Genomic DNA, 27,551 nt, shown 5'->3' with positions numbered 1-27,551 from the left:
AAGTGGCATGTGATGAACACGAAAGGCAAAAGAAATTGATTTTCCCAACTGCGCTGTATTATCACAAATCAAATATGTGTGAACTATAATTGCCTGTTTTCATTTTTATATTTAATTTTCTGATCTGCTGGTGTGTATTACTGAGAGTGATACATGAGAAATCATGATTCAGCCATTTACTTGAAGTAAAACAGAGACATTATATGTGTTTTGTATTTAGAAAAAGTATAATTGGATCTCTGCTGATTACATCAGGGAGGCATTTTAGTAAAAAGTATAAATGGAATCAGGCCAAAGTATATCAAAATAGAATCTGGACACAAATTAATGCAAGGTGTAAACCGCCTCTAAGATTTTTAAAAATTAGTTTAATTAAAAATATTTTATTAACGCTAGTACATTGTTGCTGTTGTTGATCAAATATGTTATTTATTCTCAGTATTTAGTTGTTTTTTATTCTAATGCTAAAGGTATATATTAGGATAAATAATCTTAGTTTTGACGGATACACGGATTATTGTGTTGTTTAAATGAGGATTATTGGATTATTGGAACAGTACCCATTTCATCAGTTTGACTGTGTGAAAAGGTACCTGTTTTCCTGTTTACCTATCTGTTTTCCTGATGGCTCTCTGTGTTCTGCTTGTTTTGGCAGGTCTTCTTTGCCTCAGTCAGGTCGGGAGGCAGTAGCCAAGTTTTCTTCATGACCTTGAACAGAAACTCCATGATGAACTGGTAACCCATCTACACCCTTCCCTCCTTTGTACCTGTGGACGTGTTCTGTTTTGAGAAGTGAGGGCAGTCCACGGAGCGTGGAATATAGCTGGGCGTTTAGGGAAAGGAAAAAGACTTGCCAGAAGCCGAAGACATCTGAATGGTCAGACACGAGTCCACAGTCAGTTAGTGACAGAATCCACCCCCCCACACACCTTCCCAGACCACCGGAGGGGGGCGCCAGAGAAGAACAACCTCTATCCTGAATCTCCTATGGCTGTGGGGTTCTTATGTTTTTGTTTTGTTTTGTTTTCCCAATGACAGATATATTCCCAGTGATGGTTATTATAGTGGAATGGACCTGAACTGGGAAAGACTCTCCTGAGTAGAGTGACTATTGACTATTGAACAAAATATTGTAACTGTTAAGACACTTTCAACACAATAATTTATTGCTGTTGGGCTATACATGGAAAAATCCTCTAAAGACCGAACAGTTCTCTGTAGAGGTAGTGAGTGTGTGTGTGTATGTGGGTAAGTGTATGGGTGTGTGTGTGTGTGTGTGTGTGAGTGCTCAGCCTTGTATGTTTTACACTCCAAATTGTTGAGGAACACATTTCATCACCACTTTGTTTTTTTACAGTTACGCTGTAGCCGTGCAAGAGTGTGTGTACTGTATGTATGTATGTCCTATCTGTGTGTACGGTTGAGTGTTTTGTATGTTGAAAAATAAAAGGCTTACCATCCATAAGAACAAAAAAAAAATAATAGTTAAGACAAACCTTGAAAGGAATGCCTGGATGTTTTTGTACGACACATCAAAATTACGAGTCGTTCCAATCCTTATTTTCTTAGTTTTTTTGGGGGAGGGAATTCTGGGAAAATAAAGGTCCGTTTCACATTGTAATAAGACTATGCTGTAGTTTTGTATTTTAGTTTGGACATTTATCACTCTTCGCAAAGTGCAATAAAGGCTAGGGGAGACCACTGGAGGCAAGTGACTGGAAGTAAGGTGCTCAGCTCTCCCGCAGATGGATCCATCACTCCTAACGTGAGTTAGAGTGATAACTCCACCACGCCACCCTCTGTGTGTGTGTGTACCCATCGTGTAAATGCCCACACCTCGGTTTCCAAACCAAGCGTCTGACCACCAAAACACCCTAAGAACTGTGACTCTGTGAGAGCAGTGTTTTATTACAGTGTCTGTGTTCTTCAAGCAGTCCACCTGCAAAACTACAGTAATCCACCCATGTCATTGTTTTTTTCCTTGGTCTTAGTTTTGTGAGGGGGGTGAGTTTTGTGAGTCGAGCTTCCTCTAAACCTACCTCATTTCTTTCATCTAGTAGTTTCATTGTAATCTTGTATTCAGGTCATGGCCTACATTTTCACTGTAGTTTACACAAGGCAAGGCAATATTTACACTGTAGGTGAAATAATGTGTTGGTCATCTTGAGCCACCCCAGTGTCTTTATATTATTAGTAAGTGATAAATATTGTGGCCCTGGGTTTTATTATATTTTTAATTGGCCTTATAACCTCCCATTTTTAATTATTATTATTTTTGCATTAAAATGGATCTTAATGTAATTTAGATACTCCATTAAAGTGAAAGCTCTATCTGATGGTGATATTTTTTTTACCTGAGCCCTGTTCATTCAAAAGTGAATGATTCTTTTTTAAACAGTGCCAAAATGATAAAAGAGTTAAATCAACAGCCAATTATATACCATACAATTCCTCTAAAGATGTTGAAATGTATGATATTGTTAACAGTGAATTCAGGATGACAACAGATTGTTCACATTTTTTTTCCACACATTTGTGTGTGAGAACATGACAGGGAATATCTTTAACTTCTTTTTCAGTAACAGACTTCACAGACTGTCTGTCAAAGTTATCTGTGAGAAAACTCATTTAGACTCATTAGACTGAGGGCTGCTGCACTCACTTATAAAAAAAATCTCATGCTGCATTGAAACTTAAGCTGTAACTGCTTAAAATTATAATCTGTTCTATTATAATATAATTCTACTTATATTGTTATCTTCTGCTTGAAAGCAAAACGTCAAGTAAAATAATTTACAATTTACAGAATTTTTACTTGCATTTTGTTTGTTTACATGTAAAATACAAAAAAATTAATTAGCAGATGTAACACATTATCACTAAAAAGAAAATAATATTAAACAATATCAATTAGAATTTCAACAAATCAAATTTGAACTCATTATAATGAATTGGGAATGAAACATAATTATTCCAATTGGGAACTGAAGTATAATTCTTGCTTGTAAATTTTCGGATTTTTCACATTTAATTTCAGATTTCACAAGTATTACCAATTTTACAAATAAAATAATAAATTGCAATTCAAACAATAAAAAGATAGATAAAACGTCTTTTCACTGATTTGGTCTGCCTGTGTCAGCACATCTGGCAGCGTCTGTGAACACCAAGGATCGCTGCAGAGAAAATGGAAAAAGGAAGGTCAAAGGGAAGTTTATGTAACAGAGTGCTGTTAGACATTCTGCAAACAGTGGCTGTGAGTGCAGCAGAGATAAGAGTACTACACGCTGAAAAACGCCCAAGTAACAGATTTAGGTCACCCTTAGGACAATTACACATGAGACCTGGAACAAAACATCTTACACATGCCTGGTGCATTTTCTACAGCATTAACCTGTGAACTGTGAGTGAGTGTGAGTGTGTGTTTACGCATGTACGAAAAAAAATCACTGGTCACCCCTGTTTCTAGTCAGGATCTTAAGGACAATATTACCTTCACAAAAAGAAAACATGAAACTGTGATGTGGGGTTGAAATGTGTCACTCTCTTTCATGTGCTGCCTGCTAATGTGGATTTCTGTATTTCTTCTCTCATTTCTATGGAATTCTCATAAAAGAGTGTGCGTGTGTTTGGTCTCACTTTGTCTTAATCTGGATTCAAAATAATAAAACGGTCTTCACTGTAAGTACATCCTTTAATATTCAGTTTGGTAGTGACTGATTAATAGGTTAGAGATGGTTGTCTGATTCATTTAGCCCTTTTTTGTTTATTGAGACACAGCATGTGAACTGGGATACTGGCTGATAATAGTAGAAGGGATGGGTGAAATGACTGATTTTCATTTCTTTTTGATGGCTGATCTGATGATCTGATACCAAAAGTCTTCCAAAAATACAGTGCTTTTCTCATTTTAAAAGTCTTGGTATGTTTAAGATGGAGAATAACTTCTAAAAACTACAGTGAAAACAATGACGTAAAAATGTGTACATCAAAAATATTTGGAAGAGTCTGTTGGTACTGTATTTCCATGTGTGGAAAATAAAAAAACAGGATTGAAAGTATCGATACTTCGATATCAATCCACCCACCCCTAAAATAAAGTAGCTAATCATGTTATTAAAGCCTAGCTTCTGCAGAATCCAGCACTATTTCAGTTTCTCACTTTTTCAAAAAACCCTGATATCCACAGCCAAGGTTTAGTAATTTAAACCTTCCTGTTTTGAGCACACTGAAGCTGCTAGCATTAGTCTGAAAAAAGACATACCCATGTTTATTCACTTCAAGGATATCATATCGTTATTAATATTATGTTTGTTGTATCATGCCATGTTTTTGAATGCTGCCAAAACAGGAATGGGTTCTACTGATGGGGTGAAAAAAAACACTAGAAAAACATGTAGCTAGGTCTTTACAAAGGTCTTGATCTTGTCTAATTTGTGCCTAGTCCAATGCTCTCACCTGTCTCATTCTCTCAATGTAAAGCACCTTGTTTCGGTTGATTTCCCCCACACTTCTGATCTCCGTCTTATCATAAACTGAGTATTTTATAAACATAGCCCATTGGTGTGGAACCCAGACTTGCTTGATATTCTGATCCGGCCTGTTTATTGGTTTGTACAGTACATCATTTCTGGTATGTCATTGTATTTGGAAGCAGCAGTATTATTGCTGGTTTTGCAAAGGGATTCTTTTCAATAGCTGTATTTTGGATTAGCTTGTTGGTCTGAAAGTGCTATGAAATCTATATTAGAATGTCAGAGAAGATTAATATCAGTGCTTTATGTAATAACAGTTTATCCTATTTCAGATTTCTTTTATGTTTCCTTTTTTCCCAGTATAGTTCAATGCTTTCCTTCTGTTTTCCTTAAGATAAGTTTCTCTGCTGAATATAGCCAAACTGAAATACTGATACTTTTTTTGTATGGTGAAATTTTCCTATTCTGGTTTTGGGGGAGAAACTAATTCAACCTATTTATGTGTGAAGAAGAGCCTGAATGGAATCAACAATGTAAATGTTCAATGTAAACAACTGAAACAAACACCTAAGAGATGGGTAAGCTAGGTCAAAGGTAGGATTATTAGCAATAAAAAAGTGTATTACTGATTTTGATAAGATTTTCTGGTATTTTACTTTTTCTGTCTTAATTTGGTAGAACAATGTTGAAATTGTCAATGTCCAGAAGTTGGCGGGATGGCAGGATTTCAGGGGTTCTAAATGAAACGGACATATGAGCTCCAACTTTGACGAGTACATTCACAGTTTGTTTCCATGTAACTTAAAGCATTGGAACTTTGCTGTTTTTTAATAAATTGATGTATCAAATCAAATCAGTGTTGTGTTTTTTTTTATTTTACAAAAAAATCATACCTTACCACACACTGAGGGTTTTAATTGTAAAACTAGATTTTGTAAGTGTGTATAAATATAAATCTTCTATTTATATTAAAGGACACACTTCAGCATATTTTACTGCACATTTCCTGTTGATATGCTGCATTTAGCATGCTGGGAAAAAACTTGAACTAGCATGTTTCCAATATGTTAAATAATAAATAAGAAAATAATACTGGACCTGCTGGGTGGGGTGGGGGTGGGTAACTTGTATTTTTCTGACGTATCTGTCTCATGTAACTTTGATATAATTGTTGGAAAGGAAAAACAACAAACTTTTTTTTAATCTAACTGATATAAGATTAATGAACATACAGCAATGTGGCACAATATATCATTACATTTATTTGTGTTTTTCAACAATGCTCTCACAATATTGTATGTCATTTAAGTAGCATTGCCTCTTGGTTATAAAACTACCTTTTGACAACTTCCAAAGTTAAAGTGATGTAAGGGGGAAAATGGCATTAAGAACAAAAACAGGGCCCTGTAGTGCATTACATCCCTCCCCAAAACACATTCTAAAAGCCATAATGACTATAATGCTATATTAAAATAAGATTTTAAATAATAAAATTATTTTTAATATAATTTTGGGATGCACTAGGCTCCATGTTTCAGCTCCCTGTTGAAAATGAATGCATTTCAGTACAATGCAAATATATTAAAGAAGCTTAGTTGGGACATTTACTTGATACTAGGCTACATATGTCTGCTATGTTCTTGCTGAAGTCAGACGATACGTGCATCTGTGATTTATCACGTATAAACCAATAGGGTGTAGGAATGGTGTATGTTTATACTTTTCATCCAACCACAATCAGATTCACTTTATCTGGGTGAAGAGATTTATCTGAATAGAGGTTTTTGAACGATGATAAGCTGGAACACAACAAGCTGAAAAGAAATAGGAGTAACAAGGCTATTTTTAAAATGTAAGAAGTAGAAGGTTCAGATAATTTTGTGTAAATGTAAGAAGTAGAAGCAAGACTAAAACATACTTTACCATACACTGAGGTTTTTAATTAGAAAACTATATTTTAAGTGTGAAGTAAAAATACAGCTTTGGAAAAAAAAGAGACCACTTAAAAGTGATGAGTTTCTTTGATTTTACCAAATTGAAAACCTCTAGAATATAATCGGATGATCACAAGCCATCAAACCAAGCTGAATTGCTTGAATTTTTGCACCAGGAGTGGCATAAAGTTATCCAATATCAGTATTCCACCACATATTGATTTCTGAACTCTTAAAACTTTATAAATATGAACTTGATTTCTTTGCATTATTTGAGGTCTGAAAGCTCCGCATCGTGTTTGTTATTTCAACCATTTCTCATTTTCTGCAAATAAATGCTCTAAATATCAATATTTTTATTTGGAATTTGGGAGAAATATTGTCCGTAGTTTATAGAATAAAACAGCAATGTTCATTTTACTCAAACATAAACATATAAATAGTAAAATCAGAGAAACTGATTTAGAAACTGAAGTGGTCTTTTAGTTTTTTGCAGACACATTTCAGCGTATTTTACTGTACATTTAATGTTGATTGCTGCATTTTTCATGCTGGGAAAAAACAAAACTTGATGCCTAAAATAATGTGATAAATATATAGATGTTTTTATGGGGTTGAACGGCCCTCCTGAGCGAGCAGGGCGCTGTCAGCCAGCAGCCCCCGAGCGGACCGCGCTCCCCCCTCCTCCCCCCCGCAGAAGGCGAGGAAGCCCCGCCCACTTTACGGGTGCCGCAGTAAAATTGGGCGCGCTTGCGTATTGACATTCCTTTTTTTCTTGGAAGTAAGTACTGCATGGCGTGCGCCTTTCTCTTACGGCAAAAGTGGAAAATTTCTCTGTAATAGCCGCTTGCACGGGCTCGCCGGGCGGGTCCGCGGGGCGCGAGAGTAGCCCGCGGTGCTGTAGAGGCAGGAGACTGTGTGGAATCGGTGTTTTAGGGGGTTTTGTGAGACTTGGGCTGAGAGTGTGAGTGAGGCTAGCGGCAGCAGTGAGTTAGCTGGAGTGAGTTAGCTTAGCATAGATTAGCTTAGCTGTCTAAGCCACCTCATGCACAAGGCCTTCCGCGCTGAGACTGGCGGCGGTATTGGGCACGTTCATAGCCGAACATGACGGATATGTTATAAACAGGTAGATAAATAGCTAAGCTAGGTTAGATATACTGTTATCGCTCCGTAGAGAGCCGTTTAGTTCGGCCTGTCTCTTTAACGTTAGTTAACTAACGTTAGCTGTTTTGTTTTTGAACGAGCTAGCTGTAGCCAATTAATCGCTGTTAGCGAGCCACGCTGAAGTCCCAGCCCCACATGTTCCCGCTTACAATGGCCGCGGAGCTCTCCGCGCCTTCTCTTATCGGCGGAGTTTGGTGTAAAGGCTGTTTAGAGCGAGTTGCCAGTGACTCGTTATTTTATACGGATCTATTTACGCAGTTTTCCAGTGCCGGTTGCGGTTAGCTCGGTTGCTAAGTAGCCAAAAGTGTTGATTTTAGCTAAGTTTGTTAGCTTAGCTAGGTTAACTAGCTACATCTGGCCTTGCGTGTTCATTGTACTGTTAGCTAATGGTTAGCTAAGCTAGCTAACGCTAAAGAAACTACACCAGCTAGGTTAGCTAACTACGAGAGGGCTGCTGTTAGTCTCTTATGACTTATAACTCTCTTTACAAAACACTAAATGTTCTTTATAAAGTGTTCTAAAAGAAGCTGTTAGATTCTTTTATACCAGCGCCCGGCCTTTGGGCGTGAAACCAAAGCACCATGATGCGGCAGGTTAGTTAACTGTAGCTAAGCTACCCAGCGCCGCCTCCTCTCGGTCTCTTTTAGCCCAGGCTTTCAAAAGTTTCTAATCCGTTTTAACTCACCTAAAAGGTTCCCCGTTTGTTTTAAACAATGTTAACCCTCTAAGTGATCTATTCAGATCCTTTTAAACCGACTTCCCAGTTGAACACTAGTGTGAAACCGCATGCAACGGATGACGTAGCTGGTTAAAAAGTTGGCCACAGTTGTATGGACAGTGTTGGAGGCACCACACCCGGAGAGTGATCACTTAAATCCTTCCTATTTCTATTTTTATAAAGATGTATTGTACGTTTCGTTTACTGTTTTGACTAGAGTTTTACGGTATTATATGGGGGGAAAGAAACTGGTGTCGTGATTTTGTTCTGTGATGAAATATAAATATTTAAAAAAAATAATCATTAAATCAGTTATGCTGTGCCTGAAACACAAGAAATTGTGCTTTGCTGCCCTCACCCACTTAACTAGCTAGAAGGCAGTGTGGAAAGTATGGACAGCATGCTGCTAGATGTTTTCTTTTTTTGTGCAATGAAACAGAAGGCTAGAATACCAAATTTCTATTTAGACATTGACTGGCTCACAATCCTGCCTGATTAGACAGCATTACAAAGCCATATTTTCCTTTATGATCAAGCAAGATATAGCTTGACATGTGTTTAATTTGCTTTACCTGCCATTGCAAGTCCTGCAGTGATTGCACATAGGCACCTTGCAATGACGATGCTAAACAATATGTTGTACATATCTAGTTTTGACAGTCATAACTTGTTTGCATACACTATCCCAGAGTTTGTAGACACATGCCTGTGCTTTTTTTTTTGTCTTGACATTAAAAAGAAATTGGCTAAATGTCCCCTTTTTTGTATCAACAGCTTTTACTTTAGAGGAAGGAAAAAAAAAAGCTTTGCATTAGGTATTGGCATGTTTGTCAAGACCTGTACCAGCAATCTAATCTAAATCTAGTTTCCAGTCCTGGAATTTTCTAAATTACTAGAAATTCAGGGAACAGCTGATATAATTGTTTGGTCTTGTATTGTCACATCTACACGGATTACAAGTCCAGGAACAGAAATTAGACTCATATTTGGTCAAGATTTAAAAGACTCTAGAGCCAGGGTTGGGTAATTAGGGCTGGAGTCCAGCACACTTTGCTGATTTCCCTGCTCCAACATGCCTACTAAACCTGTCAATTAACAGATGAGTTGAATCAGGTGTCTCTGAGCAGAAAAAGGACATAACTGCAGGAATCTGGCACAACAGGACTGGAATCACTTACACTGTTTGGCATTTGAGGTCAATTTTGACTGTTGGATAGATTAGTTTTACAATTCAAAGTGCCATGCTATTTTTTTTTGTGTGTGATTACCTTACCAACAAAACAATTTCATTGACCAGTTATACCAAATGCACAATCTCGTGTTGCTTATTTCAGAGCATCCTATCTTGGTACAGATGGGTTTCAGTAAACAATGCACTAGATGCGCTGTTGAATACCTGTGGCAGTATTGGGTGCATCCTAAATGTATTGTAATTTACTAATTTGCCAAAACTTTTTAGCTATTTATTAAGTGCACTTACTTTGAGTGTAATTGTAATGTATAATTTTTTTTTTTTTCGTTTATTTGCAGTGCCCCTTGATTAGACCCCATCATGGCAGATCCAGATCTTGATTTCACTAGTGGAGATGCTGGGGCCTCTGTGACCTACCCACAGCAGTGCAGTGCCCTGCGCAAAAACGGATTTGTTGTCCTGAAAGGTCGTCCCTGCAAAATCGTTGAAATGTCCACTTCAAAAACTGGGAAGCACGGTCATGCAAAGGTGACTATTTCTGTTTGACTCGTGATGTCTGTCAGTCAGTTATTTTAAAGTCTTTTTTTTTTTCCATTCTTGTTGTTATCTGGGTAAATGATGTGCCCTTGTTTCTGTAGGTTCATCTGGTTGGTATTGACATTTTCACTAATAAGAAGTATGAAGATATTTGCCCCTCTACCCACAACATGGACGTGCCCAACATAAAGAGAAATGACTTCCAGGTAAGCCATTGGCTGTGATCTTAAATATCTGCTATAATCTACTGTTTGGAGTCTTGGGATTTTAGTTGTTAGATATAAGATAGGAGTCACCCTGAGTAAAGAACAACTGCTGCTTAAGTTAACACTCACTGTTAAGTTTAAACATTTTTTTCCAAATATAAATCAAATGTTGCAATTACTGCTGTGGACTGACCTATCTCAAGTAGTGGTGCCAATGTGGCATATTTGTTTACGGGATGTAACTGGCTTAATAAAAAAAAATGTTATGAGGATCATGACTGAACACTTTTTTTTTTTCCTCACCTGCAGTGAGGTATTAATAGTACAAGGCTCGGGGGATTCAGTTGATGATATTTACTTCACAAGAAGGGAAATATTAAGCTTCAATTTTGCTAAAATGTTAAGTTAAATGGCTAAAGAGAATAGATCTTTTTCAATACATCTTTTCTTTATGCAATGCACAGTACAGTGGGTGCACCTGAGGTTAACCTTAGATGCCTCCTTCTTAGATTGGCTGTTAATGTTTAATTCCAGTTCTGATCATCCAACACGCCACGTGACTAGCAGTTGACCAATATTAAGCCCTATGTTAATGCAAATGAATTCAAGTAGAACCAGAAATGGGACGATAAAACAAAATGGCATATGCGGTTGTTTTAAAGGACATTTTCTGTAGTTCAGTTTTATAAAAAATGATCTAATGTGAACTTGCACTGTATGTTTGGATACTGAGCTTTAATTTTTTTTTCATTCACATCACTTAAGCAGATGAACAGTACTCTGAGTCTGTGTACATTTATGGAGTAGCTGTGAATGCCAGACTAATGGGTTTCTTTAGGTTTCTCTAAAAATTGTTTATTAATTAATTTATTCTTCTTGTGATTCTTTGCTCTCAGCTGGTCGACATCAATGAAGGGTTCCTTTCCCTCATGATGGACAACGGTGATGTGCGTGAGGACCTCCGCGTTCCAGACGGTGACTTGGGCAAGGAAATCGAATCCAAACATGGAGCTGGTGAAGATATGATGGTTAGTACTGTTTTCTTCTAGGCTAGAAAAGGCTAGGCTAGAAGCCTAAAGAGGTTGTAGGCTTTATTTAAGCTTTGTTTATGTACACTTATTGTTAATATTTAGCATCAGAACAAAGTTGTCTGACATATTTTGTTTATTATTATTATTATTATTATTATTATTATTATTATTATTACTGCTTGATTTTGAACCCCTTTTTCTTGTCCCCTAGATTACTGTGCTCTCAGCTATGGGTGAAGAAGCTGCAGTGGGCATCAAGGCCTTTACCAAATAGGAAGAGAGACTGGGCTGCTCAGGCTGCAACATGCACCACCTTAACAAATCTCCTGCTTTTTGGTTTGTTTTGTCACCAAAGCTATGGCCTTCACAAGCAACCTCAATTTTTGTTGCGATTGTATTCCCATTTTCTTCTCCTTCCAATACTGTGCTGGACTTTTTAACAACTTAATCTCGTTAGGTTGTTTTGGCATTCTGTCGGATCATAGGTTTTATTATTTTAGTTTTTTTCATTCCACTTTATTTTGCCTTTAAGATGTTGGTCTGGCCACTTACATTCCTGAGTGTTAAACAATGGGATCCACTTTTGTCTCTTTTTATATACATATATTACATAAATAGTGTGCAGAATATATGCCTTTTGGGGGAATATGCATATGAGTTTTAAAGAAGGGGAAGGTTCTAACTGACACTTGCCTAATCTCCCCCCAACCCCCCCTCCCCCTCCTCTTAATGGGTGCCATACCTTTTGCCTGACATGGTTTATTCCATATTCGCACGGTCATTTCTCTCGATTGAATGCCTTTCCCCAAAGTGAGATGTGTACTGGTAGTTAGCACTTTGTAGTACTTGCTGTACTTTGAGTACTACCAGAAAACATTTCAGCTTTTTCTTTTCTTTCGTTTTAAGTAAAATCACTAAGACACACTTCAGTGAAAATTTCTAAATGCCAGTCTCCATTGTATAGAAGTGGTAAGAAGAATGTGATGGCCATGTGCGATTACCTCTGTAACGCAATAGCAGCCAGCCTGGTTTTGGCTGTCATTGACAACCTAAATAAAGTGTTGAAGCCTGTATTTGTCTCCAGTAGAAAGGTGTTTATGGATGCTTTACCAGCATTTAGAGTTATGGATGCAATTTGGTATGGTGTTATTTGAAAGCTTTCTTTCCCCCCAACTTGAGGCCTTTTGTCACCGTGCTGGAGATGGCAAAAATAAAAGTTCAAGCAAAATAGATTTCAATTTTATTTTGAGCATTTTTGTAACCATTTTGTGGTCTATATTTTCGCTTGCTTTTCCCTCAAAAATCATGGGTTTAAATAACTGTTCAAAAGTCACAATAGTCTTAGCTTGAAAAAGTGTCTGAGCTTTATTTTAACTTACACTTGTTCTCTAAAGTCCTCACATTTTCAGTGTTGCAAGTTTGTTTGGATGGCTGAATGTGCCATATGGGTTTGGAAACCACTACTTTCATATCTCCAGCAGAGGTAAACCCTACACCTAGAAAAGGATCAAATGACAAGAAATGGAAGCAAAAAATATATAGCCTACATAGTAGGGCAGGTTTAGAAATGCATCAAAATGTGGGTTTAATTCTGCAGCAGTTGGTGAATCTGCTCAACTCCTAATGTATTCATTTAATGTAATGAGCATTTAACTTTTTAAACATTTGCTTTATTTTCTTCTGACGCATATTGGTTCTTAATTTCAATTTAATAGCCTTTTGTTAATCTAAGGGTTTATATCTATCTATCTATCTATCTATCTATCTATCTATCATGTATGTGTAAACTGGGGTTCGGCCTGTACGATTCTCATCTTTGTTACCAGTTTATCCAGGCTGTTTAACTGTAGGCTCCACCCTGTTCTGGCTGGGTTAGCTCAGTGCTGAAGGGATGAGTCACAGTGCCTTAATGGTTATGTGCCAAATCTGTGTGAAGTTTATAGTTACAGCTCGGGCATTATGTGCTGGGCGTCATGTTTGTCTGAGCTTATGTTTCCATAGCTGGTAACAGACTCAAGTCATAGTTTATTTTGTACAGTCAGATACATGGTTACCCTTCTGTGATTCGCTGCTGATAAACCTCATACATGCCTTAATAATGGGATCCTACTTGAAGGAAAAATATGTTGCAAGTTAGATTATTTGAATGCTAAGAAAATGAATCACGTATTTGAGATGGGTTATTTTAGTAGAACATTACTGTCTGGTAGTTTAATTTAGATGCGTCCGACTCATTTAAGGCTAGGACTAACATAACTGGCAAATGTGTAGGTTAAGTAAAAGTATTTTCTTTTTTTTTACTACTTTTGTTCAGTAAGTAAAAAAAAAAGTCTTGATCTCCAAACATCTAAATTTGAGTTGATGTACAGAAGTACAAGGTAAGTAAAAGGACTGACTGAACTGCAGTGAAACGAACATCCTCTGCCTTTCTGTTAAAAATGCCACTTTATTTTAGTGTCCAAAATGTAACTTTTTTTGTGCTTTTTAAATTTCTACATAAGTATGCTTTTAATAAAAGCATGAATTAGGAAAGTACAAATCCTTGAAAATGTTAATTGTAAAACAGCATGATCACCGCAAGGTGGTTAACCAAAAGGGTATGAATTATTATTACTGGCCAGCAAAAGGGTATGACTTTGGTGTTTTAGCTGGTCTACAAGTAAAATCAACCTCATCAAGTTGTTTAACAGGACGACCAGGCTTGCCAACTAGCAGAAACCACAAAACCAAGCTGGACCTAGCCAAGAACAACCAATATCAAAAGATACTGTCAGGAGCTGATTAATCAGTTTGTTTACCAAAACAGGGTGTTTTCATCTGGATGACCAGCTTTTCCACTACCTTATTCAACAAATGCCAGTTTATATAATCTGAAACCAGCTACAAGTAAGAAGAAGGATTTTTCATTAGGATATGGTCACCACTTCACACATTTGCAAATGATGACGGGAACATTTCTGTCAAGTTTCGTATTGACTTAATTGGTACACTTCTAGGGGAAGTCCCCCAGCCTGGGATTAAGATTAGTCTCAGCCTTCATTCTGATAATAAGGTGAGATAAATAAACAAAGCTGTACACTTGCTCCGTGCACTTAGTGTTAAGGGTTTTTAAGGGACAGTGTATACATTTTTTTAATACTAGCCATTTAAATGGTCACCCCCTGCATTGTGATTTTTTGTGCAATAGGAAACACTTTATGAGATTTTTATACACAGCAATTTAAGTTCTAATTCAGAAATCCTTACAACCAAGCTAAAATGTTTATATTAACTATATTAAAAAAAGTGTCCTCCAATTTATCAGGTACTCTTTATTCCAGAGCCCCACGTTAGTTTTTTACCTCCCCTCAACAAGTACACTGCCTGGTCAAAACAAAGTCCACGCTTGGATTTAACTAAGCAAATCATACTTACTGACCAGGTTATTCCAACCATGTTTTTTTTTCTTCATCATTTTCACACATGGATTGTTCACCACAGAGTCCAGACCTTAACCTCATTGAGAATCTTTGGGATGTGCTGTAGAAGACTTTGTGCAGTGGTCAGACTCAGCCATCATCAATGCTGCAAGATCTTGGTGAAAATCAATCAACACTGGATTTAAGTCAATCTTGTGACATTGCAGAGGCTTATTGAAACAATGCCACAGTGAATGTGACAATGTATATACTAGTATTTTACTTGACACCACTAATATAAATAGAATTGCAGTTTACATTTCTTCATATTCATTCTTTTATATACCACTACAAAACGTGTGTCTTGGGAAGAACAAGTGTGATTAGTCGCAGTTAATCACAGAATATTGTTGTGATTTATCTGATATATATATATATATATATATATATATATATATATATATATATTTTTTTTTTTTTTTCCCCCAGTGTAACTTTTGTTGAGAGGAAACTTACATTTTTAATAAAAACGTTTATTGTAGTAAATGAATTAAATAAAATAAAAAATGAAAAAAAAAAAAAACTCCTGTGACGATATTTCGACGGCGGTAAAACTGTGTGCGCGGTGACGTCACTTCCTCTTTCGACTCGACCTCCTCGACATGGCGCCGGTATGTATCAGTTCGCCGCTGGGTTTCTGCTATATTAATGTATATCTGCGTGTTTTTGTGGAATAATCCGGCAGTGTTTAATGATAACAACGGTACTTACAACAGTGATTCACTTTTGGACATATAGGGTCGTGTTTATAACTTAAAACACTGATTTACCGCCTCATATAAATGAACACGTGTAAGCAGCCGGTCTGCTTCACTACACCCGACCCAACCTAATCTAACCTAACCTAATATAATATAATTTAACCTAATCTAACACGACCAGCTCTACAATAGCCTTAATACTGCAGTGATTACTGCAGGAGTCCTTCCACACAGTACAGCGCTACTGAACTGTATTTTGGTAGATAATTAGGCAAGTCGCTTTTTACAGGCTTGTTCTTATGGCTAGATGAGTAACTTTATAAGATTGTTAAGTAAAGTACAGAACGTGCTTTATTTGGCAGTATAATGTGTCCCGTATTGACTCCTTATGCGAAACAATTTATATATTAAATTAAATGTAGTTTTATTAAGTCCCAAATAAATCAATGTTGAGAAGTATAATTTGGATTTTCATAGCTATTTAAAGGCTGTAAAATATTTCTTAAATTAAAATGTTTGCAGTGTCAAAATCTACTGGACTTTTTAGAAGGTGCTTTGTTCTAAATGACATTTTAATCTGTAAGAGCCCAGACCCATGTCTTAATATTGATACAAAGTTCAAAATTAAATCTGATTAATTCAGTAAGCAGCTCTTTTTATTTTTTATTGTGGGCACATGACTAAATATTTAAAGGTTAATATCAGTATTTAACACAAATAACCCAACAATTTCAAAACTTATATTAACATTTTGTTGTAAAATCTTCTCATGACTAGTTATATGGAACATAAAACATTAAAGCATTCTAGTGATTAAATGGTTGAAACAGAGCTGTAAAAGCAAGTACACTTCTGAAAGGCTAATTTTATCTCTTAATAGGCTTGTAAGAATTTTCCAACAATATCACACCTGTTTAATGCTTTTAATATTAGCTTAAAAGTTAGAAACGTTACAAAAATATACTAAAATTTTGTACGTGGCTTTTTGGTGTGAAAAGACATGTAATTAAATGCACAGTAGTTTGAATAGATAAATAAAATTTGACTTTTCCACCTTGGGCTACAATCACGGTCTATTCACCATTGAAAAGGGCTCATACATCAGTCAGGAATGCTGTTAATGTTCGAAGAAATTACTGTTACTTTCATGTCAGTAGGAGTTTGTCCTTTTGTTGAATCTGTGTATCTATTTATTTCCAGGTAAGACAGACTGTGGTAAAAAAGAACAAAAAGAGAACTTCCTGGAAGTTCACTTTAGACTGCACTCATCCTGTGGAGGATGGCATTCTAGACTCTGCAAACTTTGTAAGTACTACAATAGAGTTACATATTGATTCATTTTTATACTATGATGATTGCTGTGATGGTTTAGAGGCACTTGCATCACTAATGCTGTGTCTTGACTAGGGTGCTCTTCCCTAGTTTAATGCCTAGGGCTCTCTTCCCTAGTGTGGTCATTGTGTTTTGTCACTAACAGGAGACATTTCTCAGAGAGAAGGTGAAGGTTAATGGCAAAACAGGCAATCTTAGCGGTGTAGTTCAGATTGCTCGCCAGAAGAACAAGATCAGCGTCACGTCAGAAAAGCAGTTCTCCAAGAGGTGAGATCCTAAAAATAGCCTTTTAAAATATACATGGCTTTTGATATAAAAAGCATTTTTTTTATCTTGGTTACTATTTTTAAACAGTATATTTTAATATTTGCATACTCTAAATTTGTACAAACCATTTTATAAAAGTTTATAAACAGAATTCAGGATTCTCCATTTTAAAAGTTTTACAAGTGGCAACTGTTTGTCTTTTTTAGGTATCTGAAATATCTCACAAAGAAGTACCTGAAAAAGAACAATCTTCGGGACTGGCTGAGAGTGGTCGCATCTGACAAGGAGAGTTACGAGCTGCGTTACTTCCAGATTAGTCAAGATGATGAATCTGAGTCTGATGAATGAAGCATTCCTTTTTGAAGAGGGATGGCCCTGTATTGAAGTCCTATGCAAATGATTACTTCTTTTGTGTGGAATTTGATTGTTTGTAAATAAACGGACGGATATACGTGAAACAAAAATACGTTTTTCATTTCATTTATGCATCTATAAATGAATTGTATTTTATTTATTATCATTTTATTATGCAAATATTAGATTTAAGGCAGTATTAATTTGTGGTGATATTAGTAATGTATGGAAAGGAGCATTGTGACATATTGCCTCATAATACTAGAAGATATGGATGTATTTTCCCACCCCCAGAAAGTGGGTATAGGAAAAATAAGTTAAGCAAAGTTAAGAGTTAAATATGAACAAAATTATGCATCTACATTCAGGGGAATAACAGAATTTCATACACAATCATCAGTGTAAGTGTGACACTGAAGTTGCAAAGAAGAGTTACAGAATCTAGTGGGGGAAAAAACACAATCAGTAAAAAATCCCAGTTGCAATTCAAGGGCAACAATGGCCGAGAACTTTAGTAGCACCAAAGATTATAATGGAGGATTCTTATGGTATAAATTGATTACAAATGATTAGTAATCCCTATTTGTGTTCTTCTGCTTAGGTGTACTAAATAATCGCACTAGGGATGATCGTTAAAAGTAGTAATATTAGGAAAAAAGTTTGTTTTCAAAATGGAAATGACAGCTACATTTTATCTTTCATCATATCTTCATCTAATTTTACCTTTTAAATTTGATTTTACCATGTAATTTAACTTTTGATCATAAGTATTTATGTACTTCCATTTGTATTTCCATATAAATAGCTAGTTGATAATCAATTTTTAGACTTATATTAACATGAATTTTATGAAAAAAAATTACGCATTCTCAGGAAGTAGTACAGGTATTTTTGTGGTAAAAAAAATTAGGTATTAGGAAGTATACCAGTATTTTAATATCAAATTGTTCCTGAGTAAAAGGTGTAAATTACTTTCCAGTCTTTCAGCATGTTGAGTCATGAGCGCAGGAATAGTTTCACTAAAATAATGGATTAACGGTGGTCTACTAAATTAGATGATTTGATCACAACAAAGTCGTCATGGTGTTAAATTGATCTGTCAGTATGTGTTAACTTCGCCTGTGAGGAACATTCACAAAGCCACTCACTGGGCTCATCATCTCATTAAAGTTCAAAGGTTTCCAAAAATCTCATCTCAGCAACTTGATTGACAGTGATTGGTCTCAATTTGCATAAATGGGGGTGGGTGGGTTATACCACTATAAATACTAACTTCTGTCAATGTTGGGACACTTTATAAGCAGAACAACCAGCCATTTGTACAACCAAAAGGCAGAAACTGGTAAGAGCTGAATATGGAGGTTTTTGGTGATGTGCAAGGAGCAGAGACTGAATCATCGGAGTGGACGGGTACAAGGAGAAAACGCATTCGAGGAAGATTCCGTGCAACTTTAGCTGGACTCCTAGAGCTGGAGGTGTTGAGGGTCAGGCACAAGGAGTTGGTGGAGACAGCACTGGGAATACATGAAATACCTGTCCAGTCAGTCGACCCAGAGCTCCAACAAGGACATCAGTACTGGGTAGAGGAGAGTTCCTACAGGCTGAAGCTAAAGCGTAGTCTTTCTCAAGAGAACATCATTGATTCTGGGAAGACTAAAACATTGGCAAACTCGAAGAGGGTTGCTGCCAGTCACTCATCGGAAGATTTACAACAGCTGTACTGTCCGGATCGAAGACCAGTTCTGCGATATGAGGACAGTTGCTCAAGGGCAAGCTCTGGATTCTGTGGAAGTGACTTTGGAAGCATTTGCAACCATACTGGTGATGCCATCAGCTCTCTCTCCAGCTCCCTGGCCTCTTTAAGTCACCGGAGTACTTTAAGTGACATAGGTTACAGTGGGCATGAAGGTACTGTACGCTGCCGTCCGATTTTACTCAAAACCAGAGTGGAACACAGAGAAAAGAGCAGCAAAAAGGCTCAAGACTTCTCCAAAGAGGTGATTCCACAGGCTGGTTTTCTCTCTGTGGTCGACTTGTACCCTGATTCACACTGGCCTGATGTTTCAGACATCCTTCAGCCACAAGTTGTATTGGAGCCTTCTTATCGGTCTGATCTCATAAGCTCTCTAGGCTCAGAAGTTTACCGGTATCCAAGCCCACTACATGCTGTTGCTTTGCAGAGTCCCCTGTATGCCCCGCAGAGCCCCATAAAGCACAGGAAGAGGAACGACAGATGCTTTCCAGGCACTTCTACCTTGAACTTGGGCTCTACGTTGAGACCAAACTCTGTCAACTCTCTCCCAAAGCAGACTGTTTTTGGACATCCATCTTGTTGCCATCCAGAACTACCATCCATGCTACTGTCCAGCATGTCCTTACCAGGCAACTACAGGTGTATGGATATCATTTTAAAGCGGGCACAATTCCACTACTGGAGCCAAAACTGTGCAAAGAATGGTGAAGGTATCAACACCTTGTCGAGAAGAAGCTTGGCGTCACTCCAGCGGACATGCTCAATGGGCAAAAGTGCGACATCTGCCTCTTTTAAATTCAAACATTTTCAGAGCAGAAGTACGGGAGCATGTGCTTCTGATCTTACAAGCTCATCAGAATCTGGACATACAGGCTTTAGAGAGCGGCCCAGCACTCATAAAAACCGCCTCAGAAGACACACAGCTGCTCTGACCAACCTCAACATGTTTAAGGACAGCAACACCACTTCTGCTCCATGTGGAGTGCTCCTTGATCGTCGCTGTAGTGTTCAAGTCAGCTTCAGATGAGAGAAAAACTATGTTTTTATGTTTTGTTTTGTTTTTTTGCATTTTGCATTTTGTCTTAATTACAGACACCTTGACAACCCTTGGCCCTATATTTTTGAATGGACACTTCAGTGCTCTATCCCTACAGGACAATACTCGTCCTGGTACTGATGCTGCTATGCCATGGCCAGCAACGTCCATTTTTTTTGACAACAAGTGTATTTATATAGTGCTGTTTACATTGAATGTTGTCTTAAAGCAGCTTTACAGAAATGTATGTCCAGGTCTCTTTTAATCAATCCAAGGCGACAAGGTGGCATAAAAAAAAACTCCCTAAGTGGTTAACCTGATATACAAATAGGAAAGAAGAACCTGCATATCTTGTGGAGTAATTTAGAATTTAGTGTAAAGAGGAAGAACGTCCTGTGATGTTTTTATGTCTTGTGTGAGATTAGTAACAGTTTGACTTTAACTACTGTTTGAGATTTGTAATGAAGACCCAATGTTTAACCCAAAAGATTTTAATAAGGTAAAACAGGTTATAAGGTAAACTGATTATGTTCACATATTCATTTAATCTACTTTGTTACTTGAGTTAAAAATCGTATGTATTTTTATCTTATTTATTATATTTATTTGTGTAACCAAGCAAAATAAATGTTTTTACAATCGTATATTTAAAGTGTTGTCGTCATTTTATAAAGTCAGTTGTTTAGCATTTCGATTTTTCTACAACATTGTATTTAGTTCAAATTATTTATCAGTCACCTGAAATAGTACTATGTCATCAATATCATAGATCATGATGGGCCATTAAGCAGAGTAACTATATTTTAACAAATACACAAATGTGTATTTTTAGATTTTCTCTGCATATTTGAAAGAAAAGTTAAGATAAATACTTTTCTTAAGTTTTATCTTAAATTCTTAGAACATGAACATGAATTTACAAAAGCCTCACACTTGTTCTAAAAGATAAGCCTAAAATGAACAGATTAAATAACTAAGCTACTACAACTAAGGCCTACTAGATAACATGTGGCACATGTTTTGAACTATTTTACATATCTACCACACAGATTTAACCCTTGTGTGGTGTTTTTCATCAAATGATACTAAAAAAAAAATTTCTAACTCAAACTCATTGGCATTGGCTCATTTTTTGTGAAAAACATATATCAAAACACATTTTTGATAAACACACACTGTAGTGTTTATCTTCGCTATTTTTCTCAATTTGTAAATCCTTTCTCTGTGTTATTGAGTCTTAACCACATTGATCCACCAGATGGCAACAGAGCTCCAAGTTGGTCATTCAAGGCCGCCTCAGACTGCAGACATTCAGAGGTCCAGTTTTATTACAAACATTCCAAGAAAAAATAATAATGTGTTCCTCAGGGACACATGTCAACACTATTCTTCCTCTTTTAACATGTGTGCGGTTTACCAGGGTGTGCTGTACATTTTCACCGCTTACAGGCCAAATATATTTTCACACTTACAGCATACCATGGGCAAAGGCTCCACCTTATCTCCTAAAAAAACATTTTCCTTTAAAAGGAGATATTGGGAGTACACAAGGGTGCTTAGGGGTTAGTTTATGTTGGAAGAGATGTGAGATATTCACACGTGTGGTAATCCCTCTCTTCCAGCTGCTGAAGATAAAAACAGCCTGGGGGATGCTGCACTTTTCTCAGAAATACACGCTGGAATAACAAAGAAACTATCTTGCCGGGGTTTTATGTCTCTGACCTTGTTCCAAAAGCCTGCAGTTGTGGCATGTTTAAATACATGACGGATGGGGATCGAGTTGGTTTTGGGAGGCTGAAATGGATTTAGGGGGGCATAACATCAAAGAAAATATTTAAATCCAGCCTAAACCACAGCTATACCAACACATCAGCCTCTCACAACACGTGTGTTCAGGGGTTGTTTTCAATCGCAAAGAAACAAAAGAGAACAAAAAAAAAGAGAAATTGATGTGGAACACACTGTTATTCAGATTCCACTGCCCGTCAAATTTATGACTTTTACTCAAAAATACAAAATCTTCCTCATAAGGTTTTAGACCTGTTTATATTTTCCCCTGATCCAGCTCAGAGGCTAGAGTATTAAATATGACCAGGTCAGTGTCGCTGTTTTAAAACAACATGGTTTACATTTTGTGCTCTGAAACAGTTATGAAAGTGATGTTGGTAAACATGTCTGGATTTTAATCTGCTATGTCTGCAGTTTCCTTCAGATCTGCTCTCTTTAAAGCCACTGGAAGCCTAAATCTGAGTTTTCTCAAGTGACTATGGCTCCTCAGGACCCTCAAAGTCAATACAAATACAAAGTCTTGTGAATAGCTTCCCAGGACTCAGCAGAATAAGACGCTGACACTTTGACTCATGGCCAGTCAGCAGCCGGAGCCCGAGAGAGCACATTAGGCAATGGTCTCTCTGAGTGTATACATTGTGCTGCCTGCCCTCATCATTCCAATTGTCTGTTTGCTGCTCTGGATGTAGAATTGGCAGTTCTAAAACTGGCTCCGGTTTACATCAGTCTAACCCTGACAACTCACAAAGCCAACATGCCTCTGCCTTCTCTTCAAGTCTGAGCAAACTGTAAGCTAGCTGTCTAGCTATTTTGTGTGTTTGGTTTATATGAGGTTCATTTACTAGTTATAACAGCATTGTGTTATTGTGTATTCCCTGGATTTCCTTCCAACATTGGATAAAGAATGGGTGGATAAAGACCTGACCATATTAAATGAAGTTCAAGAATGCTTTACAATTTACACGTATTACACACAACCATTCATACTAAGCACTGACATACACACCGATGAGAAGCGGCAGCCAATAGTGGACTGCATCGGGCACTACAGCATTTACTCAGAACAAAGTGCCAATTAATACCTGGGCACAGTCATGCATACATTTACACACACAAAGTTGCACATTCAACACACATACACACCAGATCAATTTAGAGCCTTTAATTATTCTGGCAATTTACAGTATCCAGTTTACCTGATCTCTATGTTTTTGGACTGTGGGAGAACATGAAAACTCTACCCGGATAGGGACTTGAACCCAAGACCCCTGTGCTGAGAGGCAAACGTGCTAACTACTAAACCACGGTGCCACCTATTTAATCTATCACCACTTTAAAACTGTTTCTTTTTTTATCACAGACACAGTGGGGTTCTCTAAAACATGACCAGTTTACAGCAAGTTTGTGCGGCTTGAACACCCATAAAACCCTGTCCTAGAGGAGAGAGAGATGTAGTAGCATGTCTGTACTTTGGCATGGGTAGAGTGTTCTAAGAGTGCAAGAGAAAAGCAGCGGTTAGCCATACTGCTCCTATTTGAAGTGGAGGAGCTATGTCTGCTGGGTTAGTTTATGTTGTGTATCTATATATGGTCTAGTATAGTGACTTTCAACCCAGACTTGAGTAAAAGTCAAGGTCTCCATTAAAAGTGACTTGTGTAGAAGTTGATTTGTATTTTAAGCACCACACTGTGGAAGCTTTTACAAAGTCAAACCTCTCTTGACTAAAACAGCTCTTCAGTTGAAATAAAACACTGAGTAACTCCACCATATAACTCACTTTTACTTCCCTTTTCTTCCAAATTGCTGCATGCATAGTTTTGCTCAGGCAACTTCAAATGAATCTGTTGTCAGATGTTGTTAGACATGTTATCTGTTTGATTTTGAGATGCAGTTCAGGAAAGCTTTGTTTCTGTACCTGCTGCCCTCATTCCAATGAGAGCAGCATGAGAAAGTATAAAGAATGAGCTTCAAAAGAACAGATACGAGTGTGTGCCAGGCATGGGAATGTGGTCTTGTAGCTCAGCCCAGTCTCTTCTGCACACACTCAATCATACCCCAGACTCTGCTCTATCTTTGCTGGATAAAAGTTAGGACCCTTTTTATTTCCACATGTTTCAGCTGGGGGTGAGTAAAAGACCATAATATAAACACACCACACTCCAGAAAAACACTCTTATTCAAGTCTTTTGCTCTTTCTTACAGCTGAACTGGGTTAAAGCTGCTTCTACGCAATTAGATGATGACCCTTTGTGATACGTTACAAACACTCATCACAGTGCTTCGGTAATGCCAACAGAGGTGATGTAGTTAGAGCGTAACCATGGCAACAGTGAGTCATCCACGGCAGATCTTCCTGCCCTATAAGCCGAGACGAGAGACAGGATCCCCCTGAAATATTTCACTGTTGTTCTTGAACTGTGACTGACCTATGATTTTTAACATTTAATATTTTTAAGAGGCTAACAAAGGGAGGTGAACTGTTATTACAATCTCACTTTACCTGGCGTTTTACAAGACATGCTTTATCCGGCTGGTGGGAAGGCAATTTCATTCCATTCAAAATAGGAATGATATCTTTATTAGGAAGAAAATGACAGATATAATCCAAAAACAACTTTTGTTTCACTTTTAGGTACAGTAAGGGGTGTTTTTTTTTCAATGGCTTGTGCTGACCTTTCTCTAGCTCTAACTGTTTCAGTCTTTCAGATATGCAATAAATTTAACATGACATACAAGAGCCAAAACCATCAAATGGTGACTTTGAGTCTCATGTTCTAGTTCTGGATGTTTTAACCCCATATTAATATGATAATTTCCCAAGAGCATTACTTCCAGTCAGCTGTCAATGGACTTTTTCACGGTTACTTATTTATCATACTATTTTCCTTTAAAAGAGTCCAGAAGATGTACAGAGTGCCATGCCCTGCTGAGTGAGTCATCCCCTTCCCGCAACTCACATCACATGGATCAAAGTAGTGGAGAGAACAAGCCTCCAGCATTCATTTCTTTTCCCCTGAGCTGAGCTGACATGCAAGGATCTTACAGCCCTCGCTCGCTCAAGCTTATGTCTCCCACCAGCACCTTCACAGGGAGTGTTGTGTGTGGAGCTAATGAGAGGGGGTTTGAGGGGGTGTTAGGTGTGACACACAATGCTGCCCTATTGGAGATGAGCAACGCTGCCCTGTTGGAGATGAGCAATGCCTACTCTTTATTAAACCTGCCATTCTTTATATGCACTGCAGGCTAATAAAGCATGAAGAGTTGGTTGTTTAAAATCGGTACCTATAATGTTCAAATACACTCCTAAAACTAAAGGTGCTATAAAGGGTTATCAGAGTGATACCATAGAATAACTATTTTGGTTTTGTAAAAGTTATTTGCCAAAATACAAGTTTGTATGTAAAATGACATATTGTATATATATAGTTCTTATATGCATCATTTAAAACCTTTAAACATCTTTACATCAAATCTTCACATGTATCAGCAATTATTCTCAGTGTGGAGGAAAATATTTTCAAAAATAGTAGGACCACATAGAGACTAAAATGCTTGCTTTTGCATGCAAACCCTGTATAAAAGGTTATACTGTTTTAATCCCAAAATTATGCACTACCCCCATAAGCAGTGAACTATGCAAGTAAAAAATAGCATATTCTTAATTCAAACAGAGAATTATATATTTGTAATAGAACAGTATTTACATTCCATATGTTAAAATCTAAAATCTAGTGCTATCTATTTGTAGATTTATGCAATATGTAGTTCACTATCAAGCCAATGAGAGGGTAATTTTAGACAGAAACATGCATGTATTGCAATGTCAGCATTTACATAAAGCAAATTTCTGATTACTGTTACCAAAAACAAGGGAGGGGAAGCCAAAAAAAATATGTTTTAAAAAATATTAATTGTGTGGAAAGGACCTAAAGGGGCCATACATTACATTGTTCTACAAATTGAGTCCTGTGACTTTTGACTCACCCTGAACTATTTTTCCCCTTGATGTCCATTATGATATATGTGCATCCAAAACAAAATAAAAGTAAAAGTCTTACAAAAGTTTAGCTTTGCTGGCAGTATTTTTTGACACAGGCTTTACTGGGAATAGACCTGTTTCTGTTCACACATAAGGTCTCTTCCTGGTTTCACATGATTTGTTCTGGGTCTCATTCAGGTAAATTGCTGCACTGATCTTACTGGCACTTTGTCTCATATTCTCTCCCGAAATTCTGAAAATGATGTGGAATGATTACTTTGGAGTCACGTTTTCACTGTTTCTTTAAGACAGTTTTGCTGCCTTGTATTGTGCCTCGTTTTTAAAGCTGTAAGGTCTAGATCTAAGTCTCTGTTAGTTCCACACTGGGCTCCATGTGCTGATACTGCACTATGTAACTTTGGTGATGCTGCCACGAGACCTCTCAATAGCAGTGGAACTGTGTTCTCTGGACTGATGGTGTTCCATCTGTTACTTTTTTTGGCATGAGCTGATGAGTTGGGGATGAGGTGGGGTAGTGATCATCAAACATTCTAACCTCACTAACACTTCTGTCACTGAATGCAATCAAATCCTCAAAGCAATGCAACAAAATGTTGTTGTATTCCTACATAGTAAAGATAATAAAAAAAACAGGATAAACCCTTGATTAAAAAAGTGTCCCAACACTTTTGTCCAGACAATCAAACAATTATAACAGGCAAAAATGGTCTTAGTTCATATGCACTGCCCCCTTTTTATCAGCATATGTTAGGTTTGCCCTAAGCAGACAGTGGAACAATTGGAAATACTATATGATAGGAACGTCCCAGGCCTTCATTCATAATTCATGTTACTCACTGACCCAACTTTCTGATCACTCTAAGAGTCTTTCTATTGGTCAGTCATGCCAGGTCCACTATAAACACAAGTCTAATGTATTTTGAATGGAAACTGTGTTGGTGAAATGAGCACTTCGTCAGTGCGAGCTGGATGCGAGTCTGTGGTTGCACTGTGTGTGTGATGGTGTCTGTGTGTGTTCTGACACTGTCGCCATAGCTACATGTTGTCTGGAGCGGAACCTGAGATCCACTTGAGTCTCGAGAGCGGTGGCTAAGAGAGAGGGAAGGTAATTAAAAATAAATTAGCTGCCATATCCCAGTTCAGTGCTGGAATAGCACAGTAAAACCACATCCTACAGATCCCGCAGTGTGTCTACTTTTTAGTCTTTAGCTGTGGTGAGCACCCCGTGCACTGATACTTAAAGTACTTGAAAAAGTTGGCTGCAAGTAGGACATTTGACTACAAATATAAGTAAAAGTTTTGCTCTGAAATAAATAAGAACTTTGCAGGGTTGTTTGAGTGGCAGGGGGTTGAGGTGAGAGCAGCAAATTATTGTATTAAAACAACTTGTATTATTTTGTGTTGAATTAAACCATTTTGTACCACTTTACCAAAAGGCAAAATTCATGCACCTATATGACATCTGCATGACCCGTTCAGAGTTTATCTAAACAAACTTTTGCATAGGCCACCAAGGCCACCACACACTAGTTTCCAAAAGGCTGTAATTATAATTGTGATTTCTAATTTTAAAGACTTTAAACCAGTAGTTCCCAAACTTTTTAG

General features: G+C 37.3%; 3 protein-coding genes across 14 annotated transcripts in view; all 3 read left to right on the top strand.

The window, feature by feature from the left end:
- tnikb (TRAF2 and NCK interacting kinase b) overlaps positions 1-5,328 on the top strand; it is a 106,452-nt gene extending 101,124 nt beyond the window's left edge. For all 9 annotated transcript variants that reach the window (XM_015601138.3, XM_049463032.1, XM_049463016.1 and 6 more), the window contains one exon: positions 656-5,328. In XM_015601138.3, the coding sequence (XP_015456624.1) occupies positions 656-739 (84 nt within the window). In that variant the 3' untranslated portion in view covers positions 740-5,328. The remainder of the gene's footprint in view (positions 1-655) is intronic.
- Positions 5,329-7,107: 1,779 nt separating this feature from the next.
- eif5a (eukaryotic translation initiation factor 5A) lies at positions 7,108-12,328 on the top strand. 4 transcript variants are annotated; one of them, XM_007232668.4, is made up of 5 exons: positions 7,108-7,190; positions 9,822-10,011; positions 10,122-10,226; positions 11,123-11,254; positions 11,469-12,328. In XM_007232668.4, the coding sequence occupies exons 2-5, from the start codon at positions 9,844-9,846 to the stop codon at positions 11,529-11,531; spliced, it is 468 nt and encodes a 155-aa protein (XP_007232730.1). In that variant the 5' UTR covers positions 7,108-7,190; positions 9,822-9,843; the 3' UTR covers positions 11,532-12,328. The 4 variants fall into 4 exon arrangements, with proteins under 4 accessions (XP_007232730.1, XP_022536968.1, XP_049318958.1 ...); XM_022681247.2 differs by lacking the exon at positions 7,108-7,190 and adding an exon at positions 7,520-7,535; XM_049463001.1 differs by lacking the exon at positions 7,108-7,190 and adding an exon at positions 8,151-8,166.
- A 2,923-nt stretch (positions 12,329-15,251) lies between these two features.
- On the top strand, positions 15,252-17,479 carry rpl22l1 (ribosomal protein L22-like 1). Its single transcript, XM_007232669.4, has 4 exons — positions 15,252-15,326; positions 16,617-16,721; positions 16,894-17,015; positions 17,222-17,479. Exons 1-4 carry the CDS (start codon positions 15,318-15,320, stop codon positions 17,361-17,363), a joined length of 378 nt encoding a protein of 125 aa, XP_007232731.1. The 5' UTR covers positions 15,252-15,317; the 3' UTR covers positions 17,364-17,479.
- The last annotated feature ends 10,072 nt before the right edge of the window (positions 17,480-27,551 follow it).

Source organism: Astyanax mexicanus, chromosome 1 (assembly GCF_023375975.1).
Source record: "Astyanax mexicanus isolate ESR-SI-001 chromosome 1, AstMex3_surface, whole genome shotgun sequence".
NCBI classification, from domain to species: domain Eukaryota; kingdom Metazoa; phylum Chordata; class Actinopteri; order Characiformes; family Acestrorhamphidae; genus Astyanax; species Astyanax mexicanus.
This window is presented reverse-complemented; position numbering and strand designations above follow the sequence as displayed.